The 21,558-nt window shown below is 46.9% G+C and overlaps 1 protein-coding gene across 1 annotated transcript in view; it reads right to left on the bottom strand.

Annotated features, from left to right (window-relative positions):
- LRRK2 (leucine rich repeat kinase 2) overlaps window positions 1–21,558 on the bottom strand; it is a 200,790-nt gene that overhangs the window by 72,567 nt on the left and 106,665 nt on the right. Inside the window, 6 exon segments of the mRNA XM_075345138.1 lie at window positions 1,895–2,082; window positions 2,476–2,564; window positions 3,947–4,148; window positions 10,692–10,910; window positions 13,419–13,546; window positions 17,428–17,657. Coding sequence (XP_075201253.1) covers window positions 1,895–2,082; window positions 2,476–2,564; window positions 3,947–4,148; window positions 10,692–10,910; window positions 13,419–13,546; window positions 17,428–17,657 — 1,056 coding nt within the window.

Here is a 21,558-nt window from a genome sequence, read left to right as displayed (position 1 = left end):
TGAAGCGATCGGGCGGGTGCCTGTGGCTGCATGCAAGCGGCCGGGTACCTGTACTTGCATGCAGCGGCAGCCGGGTACCCGTGGCTGTGTGCGGGCGGCAGCGGGTGCTGTGTGGGGTCGGCAGCCAGGTACCTGTGCTTGCATGCGGTGGCAGACGGGTACCCATGGCTGTGTGCGGGCGGCAGCCGGGTGCTGTGTGCGAGCGGCAGTCGGGTGACCGTGCAGGTACCCGGCTGCCGCCCTCACACAGTCACCCATCTGCCGCCCGCACACAGCCATGGGTACCCGGCTGCCACCGCACGCAAGCACAGGTACCCGGCGGCTTGTACGCAGAGTGGGCGGGCAGCCTGCTGGCTGCCACTCTGTGCATGCGGGGCGGGCGGCTGTGCAGCTTACCAGTTGTCCGCGGTCCCACTTTCAAATGATGGCGCCGGTGGAGCTCTTGGATGAGAGCTCCATCTGCGCACGCGCTGCTCCGGGAGTCAGCGCGTGCGCAGATGGAGCCCTTGGATGAGAGCTCCATCTGCGCATGCGTCGCTCCGGGCGCCATTACTTGAATCGGGACCGCGGACACACTCCACCACTGAGCCGTCGCCGCCGCTCCCACCACTGAGCCGCCGCCGCCGCCGCTGCCACCACTGAACCGGGACCGCGGACACACGCCACCACTGAGCAGTCCCTGCCGCTGCCACCACTGAGCAGTTGCCGCCGCTCCCACCACTGAGCCGCCGCCGCCGCCGCTGCCACCACTGAACCGGGACCGCGGACACTCACTGCACCGGCCTGCTGCACGGCTCTCATGCCACGGCTGCTGCCGCCACCACGGACCCCACGGATCCTGCCACCGCGGACACCACCGCGCCTGCAACCACGGACGCCACGGCACCTGCAACCACGGACCCCGCTGCCACTGACCTGCCGCGCCTGCCAGCACAACCTGTGCCTCCTGTGACCCCGCTTCACCACCACTGCTGCCCCCCTCCGGTAAGAGAACATCGGAGTATAAGACGGACCCCATTTTTCTTTTTTTTACCTTTTTTTATGTCTAAGTTTGGGGTGCGTCTTATATTCCGGTGCGTCTTATAAAGCGAAAAATACGGTACATACATCTATATATATATATATATATATATATATATATATATCTATATATATATATATCTATATATATCTATATATATCTATATATATCTATATATATATATAAAATATATATATTATATATATATATATATATATATATATAGATATATATATATATATATATATATATATATATAGATATATATATATAAAATATATATAAAATAAATATATAAAATATATATATATATATATATATATATACACACACATACATATAAATAAACACACAGACACATTCATCAGATTCATTTCCATTTTGTTTTTTTTAGTCACCTTGCTTTTTGTCTTAAGTTGTTTTCTTGGTGCCAATTTCACCACAATGGTGCACGTTTCAGGAATCTGGTGTAAAAAATGGGCTTTCTTCCTTTCCTGAACTGTTTTTGCAACTTTTGGCACAAAGTTAAGACAAAAATTGCGCCAAATTTCTAGCATTCTAAAAAAAAAAACAAAAAAAAACACCAAGGAAAAACTAGTGAATTTCCACCAATTTTGCAACTTTTAAAGTCGCAATTGATGAATCAGATAGAAATATCTGGAATCACTAGACTCTGCCCACAAAACTGAAAAATAAATAACAAACAGGCGAGCACATATAAAAAGACTTCAAACTGAATGGATTGTGCGAAAGAATAGGTGCAAAACACACAAAACGAGACAAAAAAAACCAGGCGCAAAGGTAGTGATGAAACGGTCTATATTTTGATCACTGCAATGTGTAAACATGAATGAAGTGTGTAAACTCAGATACCTGGTTGGAATGAGAAGTTGCTTTTCACCCAGGGGTAATGCAATCTGAAACTTTTCCAAAAGCTTAAAATATTGTAAAACATAATTTTTAGGAAACTTTTTTTTCTTAAAAAGAAATTTTTCCACATCTTGGCATTGGATAATCCCTTTTGGATATCTGTGGCATTCTTCAACTTTTACTGTTAAAATCTAAGAGAAAATTTCGAAAAAAGAATAATTTAAAAATAAACAGTAAAATATACGGTAAATATTCAATTATAATTTAGCATAGGCTATACAAACTATGACACTGCTCACAAATAAAAAAAGTGTACAGGTTTTTTATGTGAGCGGTAAGCCACATGTTCCCTCAAGGATGTGTTCATTGGGGCACATTTTTTAAAAATTAGGGCTGCAAGCAAAATTATCTTTGTATCACTGTATGATGTTTAAACATATTTTAAAGGAAGTCACAGAAGGAGATTTACCAAAGATGTCATCTAATGGAAATAAGAGCTCAACGCATCAAGCTAACTTTCATACACAAACTTTTTAATACTGTATGCGATCCGGTAAAATTACGTGCAGTGATAGATCACTAACCTGTGCCATTATTTTACAGAGCCATTCAGGGTCCACAAAATAAAGATCTCGGAGCTGGAGAGCAGGATCCTCAAAGTGCAGTAATACTCCTGCCAAAATAGAAGGGAAGAACAAGTTGTAAAGAGCGGAGGATATACCGTGATTCATTTACTCATTTTCAACACTAACAGACTGAAACAGTTGATTATTTGATTTTCCGTTTAAATTATTAATCATATTTAAAGCCTTACTATCGTGGAAATGCAGAGGAATGGTATGCATACTCAGCTTCTTAGATAGATTGAAATGTATTATGCCTTTTTAATGTATAATAAAGCTAATAATATTACATCTTGCCATGGGCCGTTAAACCCCTTAATGATTAGAGTATTTTGGTCCAAAAAACAGCATCCACGCATTAACCATTCTGCATACGCTACAGTTTAAAGTCCCTAACATTTTTATACAATGGGCTATCAAACTAATAAGTGCATCTTATTGTGTAACACCGATCGCTTTTTCTTACACCTTTTTTATAATAATATTTATTTCTCATTCTCATTTCTCATTCTGGAAAGTGGACCCCAAATGCAGTAAAATACCTAACGTAACAAACAGATCAGGTACACATCTTCCCCAGGTCCAACACTAGCTCCACAGCTATGCTTGAAAGTCCCCGTTTTGGCTACAGTGGTGACGTCACATCGACAACGTGTGTGACCATCCTAGCCAATCACTAAGCTCAGTGGTTTGGGCCGTTTACCTTGGCTCAGCCGCTGAGCTCAATGATGGCTACAACGGCGATACAGGTTGTCACCGTAACACCACCATGGACAGCAAAATGAGACCTGAGCAGCAGTGGAGAGTTTGCACTAGACCTGGTTGGGGTGAGTGCCCACTCTGTTTATAATTTTAATGTTTGAGGTACACTTTCCCCTTTAGGCCCCTTTCACACATCAGTTTTTTGCCGTCAGTCACAATCCATCGAATTTGATGCCGCTGGATCCATTTTTTTCTCATCGACTTGTATTACCGATGGATGGCCTCACGTTTCTTCCATCATTCGACGTAATCGTCGAAAATTGTTTGGGTGGCCAACGGAGATGACAGCCAAAGTAACGTTTTTTGTCTACATCGAAAAAACAAACAGCGATGGATCCGTCGCCGTCCGTTGTTTGGTAGAATGGAAGCCTATGGGCACAGGATCCGTCCTAATCCGTCAAATGACAGAATCCGGCGACAGATTCCATTTTATTAAACTGAGCATGCTCCAATTATTATTTAGCGCCCAGCTAGTCGGATCCATTGAAAAATTGATCAGTCTCATCAGTTTTGACACAATCTGTGACGGATCCGTCAAGAAAACAGATTGTGACTGATGGCAAAAAACTGAAAGGGACCTTAGTGGTCAAACCACAAGACAATGTACAGTACTTTTTTTCCTGCATAACCAAACACTTTCCTGTATCTCAGGCAAGTACAATTCAATTACCCGATTCATTTAGGAAATGAACGGCATGCTGAAGCTCATGTTCATCCAAATCCAGATGGTTTTCTTGTACAATATCTTGCAGTCTCTTGTGGTTAATTACAGGAAATTCAACCGGAGCATTCTGTTTTTCAATCAAAATTCTCTTTTCCAGTTCCAGATAACTGTCAGGAATCAGCTGCCCAAGAACTGGTTGGTCCCGGATCTAAACAAATTAAAGAAAAAATAAACAAAAACTATGAAACAAATGTGCTCTAAAACATAATAAAATACCAAAATAGTTTCTAATTATTTAAAAACAACAGGTTTTAAATTATTTTAACATTTCTCCATTTTGACAGGTTTAAAAGTAACAGGTGAGCATTTTCATGGTATGAGAAATTATGGAGCTGAAGGGAACATATAAGGTCCCTTAGTCCTCAAACATTACTATAACAGTATTCATGCACCCTTCTTTAATCTGAAAAGGTGTTTGATTTAGATAACAGATGCTGCAATCATTAAAGGGGTTGTCCGACATAATTAATACATTTTTGAGTTTAAGCTAATCTGTGCTGTATGGTCATATAAAACACCCCTACATTGTTATTTTTTGTTTTCTAACTTTTGTTCCTCTTGAATTATCCCTTTATTCTCTGCAGCTCCTTGTTTACATTCAGCTCTAGCAAACTGACCACTTCCTGTGCAAAACCTCAGTCAGAGCTGGCACCGCCCGGCCTCAGTGTCCAGCCCCTCCCCAGTGTCCAGCCTCGCCCCCTGCCCGCCCCCTGCACACACATTCCCTGTCAGTATTCTTCCCCAGCACCTGACCTGTTATCACTACAGTATTGCAAATAACAGCCCCACATCGGGCTCTGCACACCACACGCATACATATGGCTCTGCACCGCATACACACATCGGGCTCTGCACCGCACACCACATCGGGCTCTGAACCGACCACCCATAGGGAACACATGTAGGGAGTACATACTCACCCGTCCTCGGTCCCTGCCGCTCCTGCACGTTCGCACGCTGTCTGTGCTCTGGACATATCAGCACAGTAGTGACGTCACCGCTGTGCTGAAGAGAGCACAGACAGCCGGACAGTGATGAGAAGCGCAACGCTCCTTCTCATCAGCGCTTTCAAATGTACCGGCATCTGTGATGCCGGTACATTTGAATATACGATCCTGAGCAGGGGGCCCGATGGTGGCGGTGACACCACGGCAGCCACCGCCAGGCCCCGCCCCCAGGTCACGGGTCCCACAGAAGTGCAGGGGGGGTTGTGGGAAGAGTACGGGGTACGGGGGAATGTGTGGGAGGGTGCAAGGACGGGGGCGGGGACTCCACGCACTGTACATACCAGCAGGGAGGCGACATACTGTTTCCAGATTTGCATGTCAACATGGCCCTGCCCATGTTGACATGAAATGACCGGAAGCAGCAAAATCGCGGCAGGAGCGGTCACATGACCACTCTGAGCCGGGGGAGAGGGGCTGACAGCAGGGCAGGTAAGTGGACACTATCTACTTACCGGCCCCAATGTAGCCCAATAGGGTAATAATGAAAAAAACTCAAAATAAGCCGGATAACCCCTTTAAAGAATATACTTTTATTGTTCAGATGCTAATAAGGCAGGACTAGTTAGGGTAGTGTCTCTTCCTCAGGACTAATCCTGCTTTTGGATCTTCCAATTAGGCCTCCTCAGGAGTGATTGACAGCCGGCGTGCAATTCTCGTTATATTAAGACTGTAAGGCCTGATTCAAACACTTATGTTTAGCTGCTCGAGTATGGGCAGCGATTCATGACAGCCACGTAGGCATATAAGAGGCTATGAAATTTGTCTCAGAAGACTTGAGGCCAATGCATGCATTGTAGTCTGTACTCAGCCTGCAGAACACATATGTAAATCCAGTCTTATGAAGGCTGTCAATCATGTCCAGAGAGGCATAATTATAAGATTCGAGGCAGGACTAATATAGGAATAGACACTCCACCAGACTAGTCCCACCTCATTTACCATCTGAAAACTGCAGGATAAAAGTATACTCTTCAAAAATTGCAGCCATAGTAATACACATAAAACAATTTATCACATTTAGGGTACGTTTACACCGACATAACATGGCTGAGTACTATCAGATAGCACTCAGCCCAATGTTATACTATGGGGCAGAAAGGAAAAAAAAACTCTCTACAAGCTGTGATTGTCAGTGTATCTCAGATCATGTACCTGTACAATCATTCAAGCCAACAGGAAAAAGCATAACATCGAACTGTGCTGATGGCATCTGAATGCAGTCCATTACATGCAGAGACAGGCAATGGAGAAAATGGAGAAATTAATCTCTCCTCTTAAGCCCCCGTCACATTTAGCGACTTACCAGCGATCCCGAAAACAACGCGACCCGATAAGGATCGCTGGTAAGTCGCTGGGAGGTCGATGGTGAGATGTTAGGGGCCCTTTGTACACTACAACATCGCAAGCCGATGCTGTGATGCCGTGCGCTATAGTCCCCGCCCCCGTCGCAGCTGCGATATCATGGTGATAGCTGCCGTAGCGAACATTATCGCTACGGCAGCTTCACATGCACTCACCTGCCCTGCGACGTCGCTCTGGCCGGCGAACCGCCTCCTTATTAAGGGGGCGGGTCGTGCGGCGTCATAGCGACGTCACACGGCAAACGGCCAATAGAAGCGGAGGGGCGGAGATGAGCGGGACGTAAACATCCCGCCTACCTCCTTCCTTCCGCATAGCCGGCGTGAGCCGCAGGACGCAGGTAGGAGATGTTCCTCGCTCCTGCGGCTTCACACACAGCGATGTGTGCTGCCGCAGGAACGAGGAACAACATCGTAACATCGGTATTTCCCAATTCAGGGAAATGCCGGACCCTACACCGATGATACGATAACTACGTTTTTGCGCTCGTTAATCGTATCAAAAAGGATTTACACACTACAATATCGACTGTGACGCCGGATGTGCGTCACTTTCGATTTGACCCCACCGACATCGCACCTGCGATGTCGTAGTGTGCAAAGTGCTCCTTAGACCTTACCAACAACTCAGTAACGATACAGGTCGCAGTAGCGACCTGTATAACGATCTCTGCTGTCATTGGGACCCTGTCACACAGTGTCAAACATAGCGATGCGTCCTGCCCAGCAGGACATCGCCTTTGAAGAAAATAAACCAGAACAGTGTGTAACGATCAGCGATTTCACAGCAGGGGCCAGGTCGCTGCTCAGTGTCACACACAGCGAGATCGCTGGGGAGACCCCTATTACGCCACAAAACCTGTGACTCAGCAACGATCTCGCGAGCGATCTCGTTATGTGAGAAGTACCCCTCACTCAAATGTGCTCTGATTTTTGCATAAGAGAGAATCTTATCACAGTGAATGACATTCGGCTGAAACTCGAAGCAGAGTTTGAGCCCAGTATCACTTGAAAATCCATCAGATTCTCCTGTATGAGGGTATATAGGCTAATTTGAGCAAACCCTAATGATTCTTTTTGACTTTAGGAGTTGCCAAATCAACAATCTGGTACACTCTTAAAAGAAGGAATGCACTGCTGAGCTCAGCAACAAGAAGAGTCCTGGGAAACCATGGCGAACTACTATAGGGGATGAGCAAGAAAATTCTTTCCTCATTAAAATGAAAAAAGTCTTCAAATCGTGGACCAACACTGGTGAGACATTAGTGGCTCTATTGTGTGTGTGTGTGTGTGTGTGTGTGTGTGTGTGTGTGTGTGTGTGTGTGTGTGTGTGTCTGTGTGTGTGTAATGGCACCATAGCGGACCAGGATGGGACATTGAACAAGTTGCGGAACGAATTGTCTGAGCTTGCATTATTTCCTATGGGAAATTTTACTTTGCTAGACGAGTAGCTTGGTTTACAAGCACACTCCCAAAACGGATCGTTCTCATAAACCAAGGTTCCACTGTATGTGTATATATGTGTGTATATGTGTATATATGTGTGTATATGTGTGTATATGTGTATGTGTGTATATACGTGTGTGTGTGTATATACGTGTGTGTGTGTGTGTGTGTGTATTTTTATGTATCGAATGATATGGAATTACAAGCAGTTGCAGCAGTTTGCATCATGCACTTGTTGTCAGCATTCCCTCTTCATTAGGTTATATTGACAAACTGCTGTTAAAGCTAGTTTCACACTTGCGTTGAACGGTATCCGTTGCATTGCGTTGTGCGTCGGATGCAACGGATGTGTTGCATATAGTGGTACAACGGTGCAGTTTACCGGCGGCAGAGTATTGTGAACGATCAGCTGATCGCTCACAGCAGCCGCCGGGTGATCAGCTGATCGCTCCCAGGAGCCGGTCGCCGGGTGATCAGCTGATCGCTCCCAGTAGCCGGCCGCCGGGTGATCAGCTGATCGCTCCCCGTAGCCGGCCGCCGGGTGATCAGCTGATCGCTCCCCGTGGCCGGCCGCCGGGTGATCAGTTGATCGCTCCCCGTAGCCGGCCGCCGGGTGATCAGCTGATCGCTCCCCGTAGCCGGCCGCCGGGTGATCAGCTGATCGCTCCCCGTAGCCGGCCGCCGGGTGATCAGCTGATCGCTCCCCGTAGCCGGCCGCCGGGTGATCAGCTGATCGCTCCCCGTAGCCGACCGCCGGGTGATCAGCTGATCGCTCCCCGTAGCCGGCCGCCGGGTGATCAGCTGATCGCTCCCCGCAGCCGGTCGCCGGGTGATCAGATGATCGCTCCCAGTAGCCGGCCGCCGGGTGATCAGCTGATCGCTCCCCGTAGCCGGCCGCCGGGTGATCAGCTGATCGCTCCCCGTAGCCGGCCGCCGGGTGATCAGATGATCGCTCCCAGTAGCCGGTCGCCGGGTGATCAGCTGATCGCTCCCAGCAGCCGGCCGCCGGGTGATCAGCTGATCGCTCCCAGCAGCCGGTCGCCGGGTGATCAGCTGATCGCTCCCAGCAGCCGGTCGCCGGGTGATCAGCTGATCGCTCCCAGTAGCCGGCCGCCGGGTGATCAGCTGATCGCTCCCCGCAGCCGGTCGCCGGGTGATCAGCTGATCGCTCCCAGTAGCCGGCCGCCGGGTGATCAGCTGATCGCTCCCCGCAGCCGGTCGCCGGGTGATCAGCTGATCGCTCCCAGTAGCCGGCCGCCGGGTGATCAGCTGATCGCTCCCCGCAGCCGGTCGCCGGGTGATCAGCTGATCGCTCCCCGTAGCCGGCCGCCGGGTGATCAGCTGATCGCTCCCCGCAGCCGGCCGCCGGGTGATCAGCTGATCGCTTCCCGTAGCCGGCCGCCGGGTGATCAGCTGATCGCTCACAGCAGCCGCCGGTCGCCGGGTGATCAGCTGATCGCTCCCAGCAGCCGGTCGCCGGGTGATCAGCTGATCGCTCCCCGTAGCCGGCCGCCGGGTGATCAGCTGATCGCTCCCCGTGGCCGGCCGCCGGGTGATCAGTTGATCGCTCCCCGTAGCCGGCCGCCGGGTGATCAGCTGATCGCTCCCCGTAGCCGGCCGCCGGGTGATCAGCTGATCGCTCCCCGTAGCCGGCCGCCAGGTGATCAGCTGATCGCTCCCCGTAGCCGGCCGCCGGGTGATCAGCTGATCGCTTCCCGTAGCCGGCCGCCGGGTGATCAGCTGATCGCTCCCCGCAGCCGGTCGCCGGGTGATCAGCTGATCGCTCCCAGTAGCCGGTCGCCGGGTGATCAACTGATCGCTCCCAGTAGCCGGCCGCCGGGTGATCAGCTGATCGCTCCCCGCAGCCGGTCGCCGGGTGATCAGCTGATCGCTCCCCGCAGCCGGTCGCCGGGTGATCAGCTGATCGCTCCCAGCAGCCGGTCGCCGGGTGATCAGCTGATCGCTCCCAGCAGCCGGTCGCCGGGTGATCAGCTGATCGCTCCCAGCAGCCGGTCGCCGGGTGATCAGCTGATCGCTCCCAGTAGCCGGCCGCCGGGTGATCAGCTGATCGCTCCCCGTAGCCGGCCGCCGGGTGATCAGCTGATCGCTCCCCGTAGCCGGCCGCCGGGTGATCAGCTGATCGCTCCCAGTAGCCGGCCGGCGGGTGATCAGCTGATCGCTCCCCGCAGCCGGTCGCCGGGTGATCAGCTGATCGCTCCCCGTAGCCGGCCGCCGGGTGATCAGCTGATCGCTCCCCGTAGCCGGCCGCCGGGTGATCAGCTGATCGCTCCCCGTAGCCGGCCGCCGGGTGATCAGCTGATCGCTCGGCCGCCGAGAATGTGTGCGGGAGGGCGGAGTGAGGAGTGGGTGGAGCCGAGCGGGGCCATGGCGCTGAGGACAGGTGAGTGTGCGTGTGTGTATGTATGTGTGTGTGTGTACATACATGCGGAGTGGAGTGCGGGAGGGGGCGGAGCCAAGCGGGGAAGTGTTGGGCTCCCTGCACACGTAGCGAGGGTAAATATCGGCAAAGCACTTTGCTTGGTTACCCGATGTTTACCTTGGTTACAGGTGCAGGGAGCCAGAGAGGGCATGCGCAGTGAAATCCAACGGATTGCGCTGCTCAAAAAAAGTTACATGCTGCGTTCCTCCCGCCCGGCGCAGCGTCAAAATAACGACGCTGCGTCATCCAGCGGATGCAACGCTGACATTTGCACTACAGTGCGTCGTCCATACAAGTCTATGGAGAATAGCGCAGTGCGTTAACGGACTGCGCTATTCTCCATAGTGACGGACTCCGCTGAACGCAAGTGTGAAAGTACCCCAACAGAATGAAATGGAATGACTCCATGTATTTAGCGCAGAGGCTTAATGTAAACTGACCTTGAAATTCAAACACTCTTTTATGACAGCCTTCCTGAGTTTTGCCAAAGCATCAGACTCCTCTGTGGCATTTACAAAATGATAATCCTGGACACATGGGAGCTCGCGTTGATTAAACAGCTCCATTTTTATCTTATTTATACAGGCTTTTCTCCGTTTTTCATCAGATACATCCAGGTGTGTTCCAACAAGAATAACAGGTGAGGAAGAGGCACGAGCCTAGAGAAAACGGAAAAAAAAATTCAATTAATCCCTTAATGACGTGCCAAGTTTTTTCTTTTGCCTTTCCGTTTTACACCAGCCTTAACTTTAGATTTTCACTGATCTTGCTGTACAAAAATTTGTTTTGTGCAAGGCAAATTGTACCTTTTTCGCACTGATTTGGAATACATATAAATTACTGTGTAATTTAGATACATTTTTTTTAAAGCTGCAAGTACTCAAAAAAGTGACTTGTTGGTTAGTATTTTTTTTCCTTTTACTCTTTACAGTTCATTTTTCCCATTAATGAACACAAATTAAAAAAATTTCCATGTTATGGTTGTGTTGATTGTTGGAATGAATAGGTTTTTTTTGGGGGGGGGGTGTTTGTAATGTAATGAAAAGTATTTTATCTGGAAAAAAAACTTTTTAGTATTTTCTTTCCACTGAGGACAGGAATTTTTACTTTTAATCACATTCTTATTTTATTGTAAATATATATAACAGTATATCACAAAAGTGAGTACAGCCCTCACATTTTTGGAAATACTTTATTGTATCTTTTCTTGGGACAACACTAAAAGATATGTCACTGTGGTACAATCAGTCTACAGCTTGTACAACAGTGTAAATTTGGTGTGCCCTATGCACAGCACTTATGAAGCCCCAAACCATGACATTCCTGTCACCATGCTTGACTATAGGCAAGACTCACTTACCTTTGCACTCCTTAACCTAAGTTTAGGGGAGTTTGTATTGAAATAAAGTGTGTGTGTGTCCCTACTTTTGAAATATTAGGTTAGTAATGGGGATGTCTGATAGACAACTCTCCATTACTAAAACCAGGGCTTGATGCCAGCTAACACTACCCAGCTGACATCGACCCCATAAACCATTACCCTGAATGTCAACGCACCAGGGCATCAGGAAAAGCCAAAATGAATGCTATGCGCCAGTTTTGGGGCGGCTGAGTGCTGCTATTTTTATGCTGGGAATGGTCCAAGAACCATGTACCTTCCCAGTCTGATGAGAACAGTCAGTAGCTAGTGTAGGATAGAATCTGGCTCAGCAATAAAAGGGTTGGTGCCACCGAGGAAAAATCAGCAGTAGTAAAAATTATATGCTCGGGCACACAACATGTAATCAAAAGAAAAAAAAAGGAGATTATGTTTTCCTTTTTAATCTGCTTTATTCATGCATAAGTTCGAAACAAAAATCTCTTATAACGTTTCAGCCAAATCTCCAGGCCTTTGTCAAAAGAATAAGATCTATGTGAATATTAGGAAAACACGGGAAAGGTGAATCAATGTTCACATATATGTAGGTGTTGGGATAGAATGTACCTTTGCTTGTGTTCAAAAAAAGCCTCTATAAAAATAGGACTAATCACAAGTGGTATTACGGCAAGAAAACCCAGGCTCATAGGAGAATTGTCTTAATATGTGATAGTCACAAAATGACCCGTGGTGAATCGTAGTCACTACACAGGATTCCTCCATGGCTTCCACCACGCTACCGCCTTCTGTGATCGACCCCTCAATGGGAACCACCTCTGCATCTAATAAAAAAGTGTTTACCTGGGACCATACACAGGTTTTCATACCTTATCTGCCCTCTGCTCAATATAATAAGGATAGATCAATTCCAGTGGGTACCACGCAGGACTACTTTAGTGACTTTCACGTAAGATACATAATAGACCCTGTACAGGCTACCACATAGGACATAAATGCTGCTTTGCTCTTGTGACTAACGGGGTTATCCCTAATCAATCTTCACATGTCATTTTGTGACGATCACATATTAGGACGATTCTCCTATGAGCCTGGGTTTTCTTGCCGTAATACCACCTGTGATTATTCCTATTTATAGAGGCTTTTTTGAACACAAGCAAAGGCACATTTCATCCCAACACCTACATATATGTGATTGTTGATTCACCTTTCCAGTGTTTTCCTAATATTCACATAGATCTTATTATTTTGACAAAGGCCTGGAGATTAGGCGGAAACGTTATAAGAGATTAGCAGTCAGAAACGTACTAAATTGGTGGAGCTTTAACCCCGCAGCGTAAACCTAGGACCAACTGCTGTAAATGTTTTGCTGGGTTAAAATTGTCCTGCTTTATTAAGCTTTGCTAATGACTAATCTTAATTTACAACACATAAAAATGAATCTACTTACAGCATATATACACATTGGCGGCTATTTTAAAAAAAATTGATTTAATGCACAAAAAGTACATAAATAAATAAAAAAGATGGCGTTTTCATGATTTCCTTAGTATTGCATAGAGGACAGAACCTGCAGCTACTGCTGATGCACTGATAACAATTCATCACTTGGAAAGCCTGAAAAGATGATCTCTTGGGTGCTGTGAGGACTGGAGTTTGTGAAACACTGATATATAGGAACCGTTCTTCATTTTGTTTTGCTCCCACCACATACAGAAGGTTGTATTAGCGAAATATGAGTCCATATTTCTGTACTTTTATTCACATTATTTAATACCATACCAAAGATTACCTTTATGTTGAAAAGCCAAGGTTTTATTGCATCGACTTCTGTGGCCCCTTTACTAAGGTCATACACAACAAGGTACAAAGCACGTGGAGTCATAAAATGTGGGTGAGTGCTATAAAACTCCTCCTGGCCTAAAACCAAACAGGTCACAATCATTAACCAACTTTATTTCCATAACAAAAATCAAATAAATCTGAGAAATGTTTTGCGCACACCGTAAACAAAATTCAGCAAACTTTTTATATTGGTTAAGATCAATCCTGAATTTTGGCATCTCTTACATCCCTTCCCAGAACGGACATTAAGAAGACATTCTTAAAAGGGGTTGTCCACCTTTGCAGATAATTTAGTTGTTTTTTTTTCTTACCTAAATGCATTTATTTATCTCTAAAAATCATTTTCGCACTAACTATTACTGGTAGCAAAAGGAGTTTTATAAGATATACTATAGAGATATATATATATATATATATATATATATTTATACACACACACACACACACACACACACACACACACGTATACATATAGGTTTATTTTTGTTTGGTTTTTTTTTTTTAAATCTTTTTAATTTTAAAATTAGCAAAAAAAAGGAAATTGCACCAATGCAGAAGTTTAGGCACCCTTGGAGATTTGTATGCTCAGATATGTTTGACCAAGGAAATAGTATGTATATAGAAGATGCAAATTCAAAGTCCCTTTATTTTTGTTATTAAGCAGTGTTTTATTAGATAACAGGATTTGCAATGCATATAACACTATGCTCTATCCTGGATTATTTATAATGATGCCGTATTTTTCGGACTATAAGACGCACATTTTTTCCCCCAAATGTTGGGGGTGCGTCATAGTCTGAATGTAGGGCTGCAAGGAATGAGTATGCTGCCCGAGCAGGCTGTAGCGGCGCCTGCCATTACCACGTGGGCCCGCTTAATTCATATGCATGCATCCTGCGCGCATACTAAACAGCCGGCCCGCGTGATCACCCCTGGCAACTACAGCCTGGAGTGATCACGTGTGGCTATATTCACTGCCCCCCGTACATCATCATCAGCGCGGGGGGCAGTGAATAAGTACGGTATACTCACCATTCCCTGCAGCATCGTGATGTCCTCCTGTCTGCCGGCCGCTGATCTGTGTAGAGAGAGCGGTGAGCACAGCAATGACATCATCCCTGTGCACACCGCTCTCCACACAGGTCAGCTGACAGGCAGACAGGGAGACATCGCGATGATGCAGGGAACGGTGACCGGCTGCTGCTGGCACTGACAGGAGGACGAGCGATGCTGCTGGAGTGAAGAAAAGGGAGTATAAACGTTTGGTTTTTTTTGAGTGCCACAGGATGCGGGCCGTATACCAGGAAGGGGGGGGTATATAGCAGGATAGGGCCATATAGCAGGATGGATGGGGGAATGTAGCAGGATGGGGGTATATAGCAGAATGGGGGTATATAGCAGAATGGGTTATATAGCAGAATGGGTTATATAGCAAGTTGGGGGTATATAGCAAGTTGGGGGTATTTATCAAAATGGGGGTATTTATCAGGATGGGGGTATATAGCAGAATGGGTGTATATAGCAGGATGGGGGTATTTATCAGGATGGGGGCTATACCAGGATGGGGTACATATATACAAGGATGGGGATCATATATAAGGCAGGAGGATCATTACCAGGATGGGGTACCGTAGTTAGAGAATTTGGGGACATTACCCCCCATAACAGTGTCAGCAGCAGATCCTCGCCCCATAACAATGTGTCATGACCACATTTTTTGCTTAATTTTCCCATTTTCCTCCTCTAAAACCGTCTTATGGTCTGATGCATCTTATAGTCCGAAAAATACGGTAAGTAATTGTTTCACAAGATTAATAAAAAAAAAAAAAAAAAAAAAGATGAACGACTTCTTTAACTAAGACAGGGGTGGGGAACCTATTTAATGCCGAGGGCCATTTGGAATTTTCTACCAACCTTCGGGGGCCGCACAAAACTATCAACTTAAAATTACCCTGCTATACTTAGTCAAACAATTAACTCATCATGGCGGCTGGAGCTTCTTGTTTTTGGTGCGGCTAGATTATTCAATATTGATCTAATTGCTTCTCACAACTGTTTTTCCACGTTTGTGTCAGCTGGGACTGCTGTAAATACATCACAAAGGAGATGCTGAGGGCATATACATCACAGGAGATGCTGAGGGCATATACATCACAGGAGATGCTGAGGGCATATACATCACAGGAGATGCTGAGGGCATATACATCACTGGGGAGGGCTGGGAGGAATATACATTGCTGGGAGAACTAGACATCACTGGGGAGGGCTGCGAGGACTAGACATCACTGGGGAGGGCTGCGAGGACTAGACATCACTGGGGAGGGCTGCGAGGACTAGACATCACTGGGGAGGGCTGGGAGAAATATAAGGACATTGCTAGAGGTTCTGACATACCAGGGGAGCACAAGCAGCAGTGTGGAGGCCGCAGGGGCATAGGCAGCAGTGTGGAGGCCACAGGGGCACAGGCTGCTGTGGGGGAGAGTGAGGAGCACAGGCTGCCGTGGGGGAGAGTGAGGAGCACAGGCTGCCGTGGGGGAGAGTGAGGAGCACAGGCTGCCGGTGGGGAGAGTGAGGAGCACAGGCTGCCGTGGGGGAGAGTGAGGAGCACAGGCTGCCGTGGGGGAAAGTGAGGAGCACAGGCTGCCGTGGGGGAGAGTGAGGAGCACAGGCTGCCGTGGGGGAGAGTGAGGAGCACAGGCTGCCGTGGGGGAGAGTGAGGAGCACAGGCTGCCGTGGGGGAGAGTGAGGAGCACAGGCTGCCGTGGGGGAGAGTGAGGAGCACAGGCTGCCGTGGGGGAGAGTGAGGAGCACAGGCTGCCGTGGGGGAGAGTGAGGAGCACAGGCTGCCGTGGGGGAGAGTGAGGAGCACAGGCTGCCGTGGGGGAGAGTGAGGAGCACAGGCTGCCGTGGGGGAGAGTGAGGAGCACAGGCTGCCGTGGGGGAGAGTGAGGAGCACAGGCTGCCGTGGGGATACGCGAGGAGGACGGGACGCTGCACAGGCTGAAGTGGGGATGCGCGAGGAGAACGAGACGCTGCACGGAGCACAGGCTGCAGTGGGGATGTACGAGGAGGACGGGACGCTGCACGGAGCACAGGCTGCAGTGGGGATGCACAAGCAGGACGGGACGCTGCACAAAGCACAGGCCTGCAGTGGGGATGCGCGAGGACGACGGGACGCTGCACGGAGCACAGGCTGCAGTGGGGATGCACAAGGAGGACGGGATGCTGCAGTGGGGATGCGCGAGGAGGACGGGACGCTGCACGGAGCACAGGCTGCAGTGGGGATGTGCAGGGGCACACACAGGCATGGGAGCACAAACACACCTGTCGGACGCTGAGGTAGTAGCTTCTCTTCTGTGGAAAAAGAGCGAGTTGAGCGCTTACTCCACCCACAAAGTACGTCCTCACGCTAGCATTAGCTAGCATGAGGACGTAAGCCTCACAGGGTTTAAAGGGCCAGCAGCAAGCAAGACGCTGCTGCCTCCCGAGCTCTGTAGACTGTGGAATGTGCCCGGGGGGCGCAGAAAAGGTCATGGCGGGCCGCATACGGCCCGCGAGCCGGAGGTTCCCCACCCCTGAACGAAGACCTCAGAAATAAAGTCAACTTGAGCCAACTGTGCTTTTTTTATGTCACTACTCATGCCATTAGTCAGGAGTATTGGGCAGGACCTCACAAATTAGCACTGGCGCTGCTTGTTGTATGTCAGGTTTGTAGGATTTATAGATCACTGGGGGCAGGATATGACAAATGTCTGATAATTACTACAAATGTCCAATAATTTGTTCCAACTATTCTTTGCTGTTTTCAGTAACTCTAATAGAGGTGAATGGTGAAAACCGTACACGAGGAACCATCTCTAAAAATTAACAGTGGTTACAGCCCCACTTGAAACCTGGTGTTAGAGAACATTTTGTAACACAGCCTATTCAATAATAAACTTAGAAAGGTTTATTACCTGCAAAGTCCCAGACGTTCAATGTGATGTCCTTCTTAACTTTCCCCCTTATTAGAATGGGCCAGTCCTTCACATCAATGCCAATGGTGGCCTTCTCGGCACCATGCCCTGGGTGCTTTTCTTTCATTAGCTGATGTACAAGCGTAGTCTTACCACTTCCAGTGTTTCCCATGATCAACAGCTTCATACGATTGTAAGGAACAGCCTTTTTTAATCGCTGCTGAAGAAATCTAAATAAAGATTGTGTGATTGGGTGTATGAAATCTGTGTTCAATAGTTCAGCTAATAAAGCAAAACAACATTAGCAAAGACATACAGTTATGACCGAAAGTCTTGGCATCCTTAAAATTGTTCCATAAAATGAAGTATTTTTCCCAGAAAATTATAGCAATTACACAGTTAATCTTCAAAAATGGGCCAGACAAAATTGTTGGCACTCTCAACTTAATGTTTGGTTGCACGCCCTTTGGAATAAACGAACTGCGATCAATCGCTTCCTATAACCATCATCAAGCTTCTTACACCTCTCAACTGGAATTTTGGATCACTCTTCTTTTGCAAACTGCTCCAGGTCTCTCATATTTGAAGAGTGCCTTCTCCCAACAACAATTTCAAGATCTCTCCACAGGTGTTCAATGGGATTTAGGTCCGGACTCTTTACTGGCCTCTTCACAACTCTCCACTGCTTTCTTTCCATCCATTTCTGGGAGCTTCTTGAAGTATGTTTGGTGTCATTGTCCTGCTGGAAGACTCATGACTTAGGACACAAACCCAGCTTTCGGACACTGGGCACTACAAGGCAACCCAAATTCCTTTGGTTATCTTCATATTTCATGATGCTTTGTGCATAGTCAAAGCACCCAGTTCCAGAGACAGCAAAACAACCCCAAAGCATGATTGAACCTCCACCATATTGGATTGCAAGTATTGTTTTCTTTTCTTCGTAGGCCTCATTCCATTTTTGGTAAACAGTAGAAATATGTGCTTTATCAAAAAGCTCTATCTTGGTTTCAGCTGTCCACAAGATGCTTTCTCAGAAGGATTTTGGCATACTGCAGTCTACCTTTTTTAGGTCTCCTGCCATAGAGTTACATTTCATTCAAATGTAAACGAATAGTTCACAGACACTAATGCCCCCTGAGCCTGCAGGACAGCTTGTATTTGTTTAGAACTTGATTGGCGCTGTTTAGCCACCATACGGACTATACTGCGTTGAAAACTTTCATCAGTTATTCTCTGCCGTCCACGTCCAGGGAGATTAGCTAAAGTGCCATGGGTTGTAAACTTCTTGTTAAGGTGCGCACCGTGGACAAAAGAACTTCAAGATCTCTGTTGAAGGAATTTTAACCTTGAGATTGTTGATATTTTTCAACAATTTTGGTTATCGAGTAATCAGACTCTCCTAATTTCTGTTCTCCATGCTTAGTGTGAAACACACGATACAAAGTCACCTTCTCCCCTTTTTATCTGGTTTCAGGTGTGATTTTCATATTGCCCACGCCTATTACTTGCCACAGTTAGTGTGAATGAGCAACACATGCTTAAAACAAAGCTGTTTACACACAATTTTGGGAAGGTACCAAACATTTTCTCAGGACCATTTTAGGGATTTTGAGTGAAATTATATCCACTTGCCTTTTTTATGTTTTTTTTTTGTGTTGCTCCAATACAGACAAAACAAATACACATGTGTATAACAAAACGTGTAACTGCAATAATTTTCTTAGAGAAATACTTCATTTTCTGAAACAATTTTAAGGGTGCAAACACTTTTGCCCATAACTGCATGTAGCAATCTATAGAACAAATGCTTTGTAAAACAGAAACATCAGAATGTTATTATAGGCCACCCATCGATGTGGGACAGATTCCTGGCACCCCAACTAATCTAAGAAATTGCAGGGACTGCAGAGTTTCTGTGACTGCTGTCCATGGTATTGCAGCTTAGCCCCATAAGTGAATCAGGAACGGTCACTACAAAACGAATGGACCTGTGGCTGGCAAAAGATGACCTATTATTTGAATAGGTTTTTATGGGGAAAAAGAAAATTGAAAGGTTTGATAAGGTTTTGATTTTCAATTTTCTCTATCACTTTATCAGTATTAAAACAGAAAAAAGAAAATTCATAGGAAAGTTGGTTCCCAACTATAAACAATGACCCAAAAAACGAGCAAAACAAGCCAGCTTAAATCAATGTTATCTGCAGGACATCATCCAGCGTCAACTAATGATGTGATGCTGAGCCCACAATATTGTATGGGCATAAAACAATGGTATTAATGATTGTTCTTTGTGCATATAATGTTCATCTTTTCTATAAAAGCCAGTAAATACATGCCGAACTTGTACGTAGCCAATCAGCTGTCAATTAATGGCCTGGATCGGCCAGTCAAAAAGGCCAGTAGCCAAATGATACACTCATACTTCTGTACAGATGCCTTTTCAGCAATCTAATTATCATCAGAGACAGGAATTCAATGACAAATAACATATCTATACAAAAGCAGATCATACAGATTCACCATCCACAATAGGTGATAATTACAGTTCACACTCCCTATACAGTGACCATTGTACAGTCTAAAGCTGGTGTCACACACAGCGACAACGACAACGACGTCGCTGCTACGTCACCATTTTCTGTGACGTTGCAGCGACGTCCCGTCGCTATCGCTGTGTGTGACATCCAGCAACGACCTGGCCCCTGCTGTGAGGTCGCCGGTCGTTGCTGAATGTCCAGCTTCATTTTTTGGTCGTCACTCTCCCGCTGTGACACACACATCGCTGTGTGTGACAGCGAGAGAGCGACGAAATGAAGCGAGCAGGAGCCGGCACTGGCAGCTGCGGTAAGCTGTAACCAGCGTAAACATCGGGTAACCAAGGGAAGACCTTTCCCTGGTTACCCGATGTTTACGCTGGTTACCAGCCTCCGCTCTTGCTGCCAGTGCCGGCTCCTGCACTGTGACATGTGGCTGCAGTATGCATCGGGTAATTAACCCGATGTATACTGTAGCAAGGAGAGCAAGGAGCCAGCGCTAAGCAGTGCGCGCGGCTCCCTGCTCTCTGAACTGTGACATGTAGCTGCAGCACACATCGGGTTAATTAACCCGATGTGTGCTGCAGGAGAGCAAGGAGCCAGCGCTAAGCGCGGCTCCCTGCTCTCTGAACTGTGACATGTAGCTGCAGCACACATCGGGTTAATTAACCCGATGTGTGCTGCAGGAGAGCAAGGAGCCAGCGCTAAGCGCGGCTCCCTGCTCTCTGAACATGTAGCACAGCGACCTTATGATCGCTGCTTCTGCTGTGTTTGACAGCTAAGCAGCGATCATAACAGCGACTTACAAGGTCGCTGTTACGTCACCGAAAATGGTGACGTAACAGCGACGTCGTTGTCGCTGTCGTTTAGTGTGAACCCAGCTTCAGACACTTCAATGCAAAAGATGGGATCTGAATCTGAATATTGTGGCACTGGCAATTAACAAAAACCTGATTTAAAGGGAACCAGTTATGTATAAAAAATGTGGTTAAAATGAAAATATTGGGTTAATCTGCAGGTTAATAGCGTTCTGACACTATGTGACTCCCTCACTGAGAGCCTTACAATAAAGAAAAATGTAAGGAAATTCCTCCCAGCAGCCTCAGGCTTTCAATCCTAGAGGCCCAGTGGGCACAGTTTCAGTCACCACTCAGTACATAGTGAGCGTTGGGTGTAACAACACCCAGTTACCGACTGACAGCCGACACTAATAATGCACTGGTGAGTCAGCTATCAGTCAAATCCCTCCCTGATAATGATGGGTAAAAAAAAACAAAAACCCAAACCTTTACATGTTCAACACTTATGTATAACAGCAATAAAATACAATCCTTTATTATTATTGATTTAAAAAGGAAAATCCAAGTTCCTCTTATTCCGCAAATCAATTCAATAAGCCATCACCATGTGTAGTTGATTCTATATACCCAACCTGTAGGTCATCGGACCATATATACGGGGTTACACACAGTGGTGGCCACTAGATCAAAAAAACACAACAAAAAAACACAACAAACATAAATGAAGTATCATTGCCAAGATCAGGGACAGTGGTCCACAAAATAAACTCAGCAGAAAAAATTAATATACCTAA

The sequence above is a fragment of the Anomaloglossus baeobatrachus genome, chromosome 4, assembly GCF_048569485.1.
Source record: "Anomaloglossus baeobatrachus isolate aAnoBae1 chromosome 4, aAnoBae1.hap1, whole genome shotgun sequence".
Classification (NCBI taxonomy): domain Eukaryota; kingdom Metazoa; phylum Chordata; class Amphibia; order Anura; family Aromobatidae; genus Anomaloglossus; species Anomaloglossus baeobatrachus.
The sequence above is the reverse complement of the archived record's forward strand: the minus strand, read 5'-3'. Positions and strand labels throughout refer to the sequence as shown.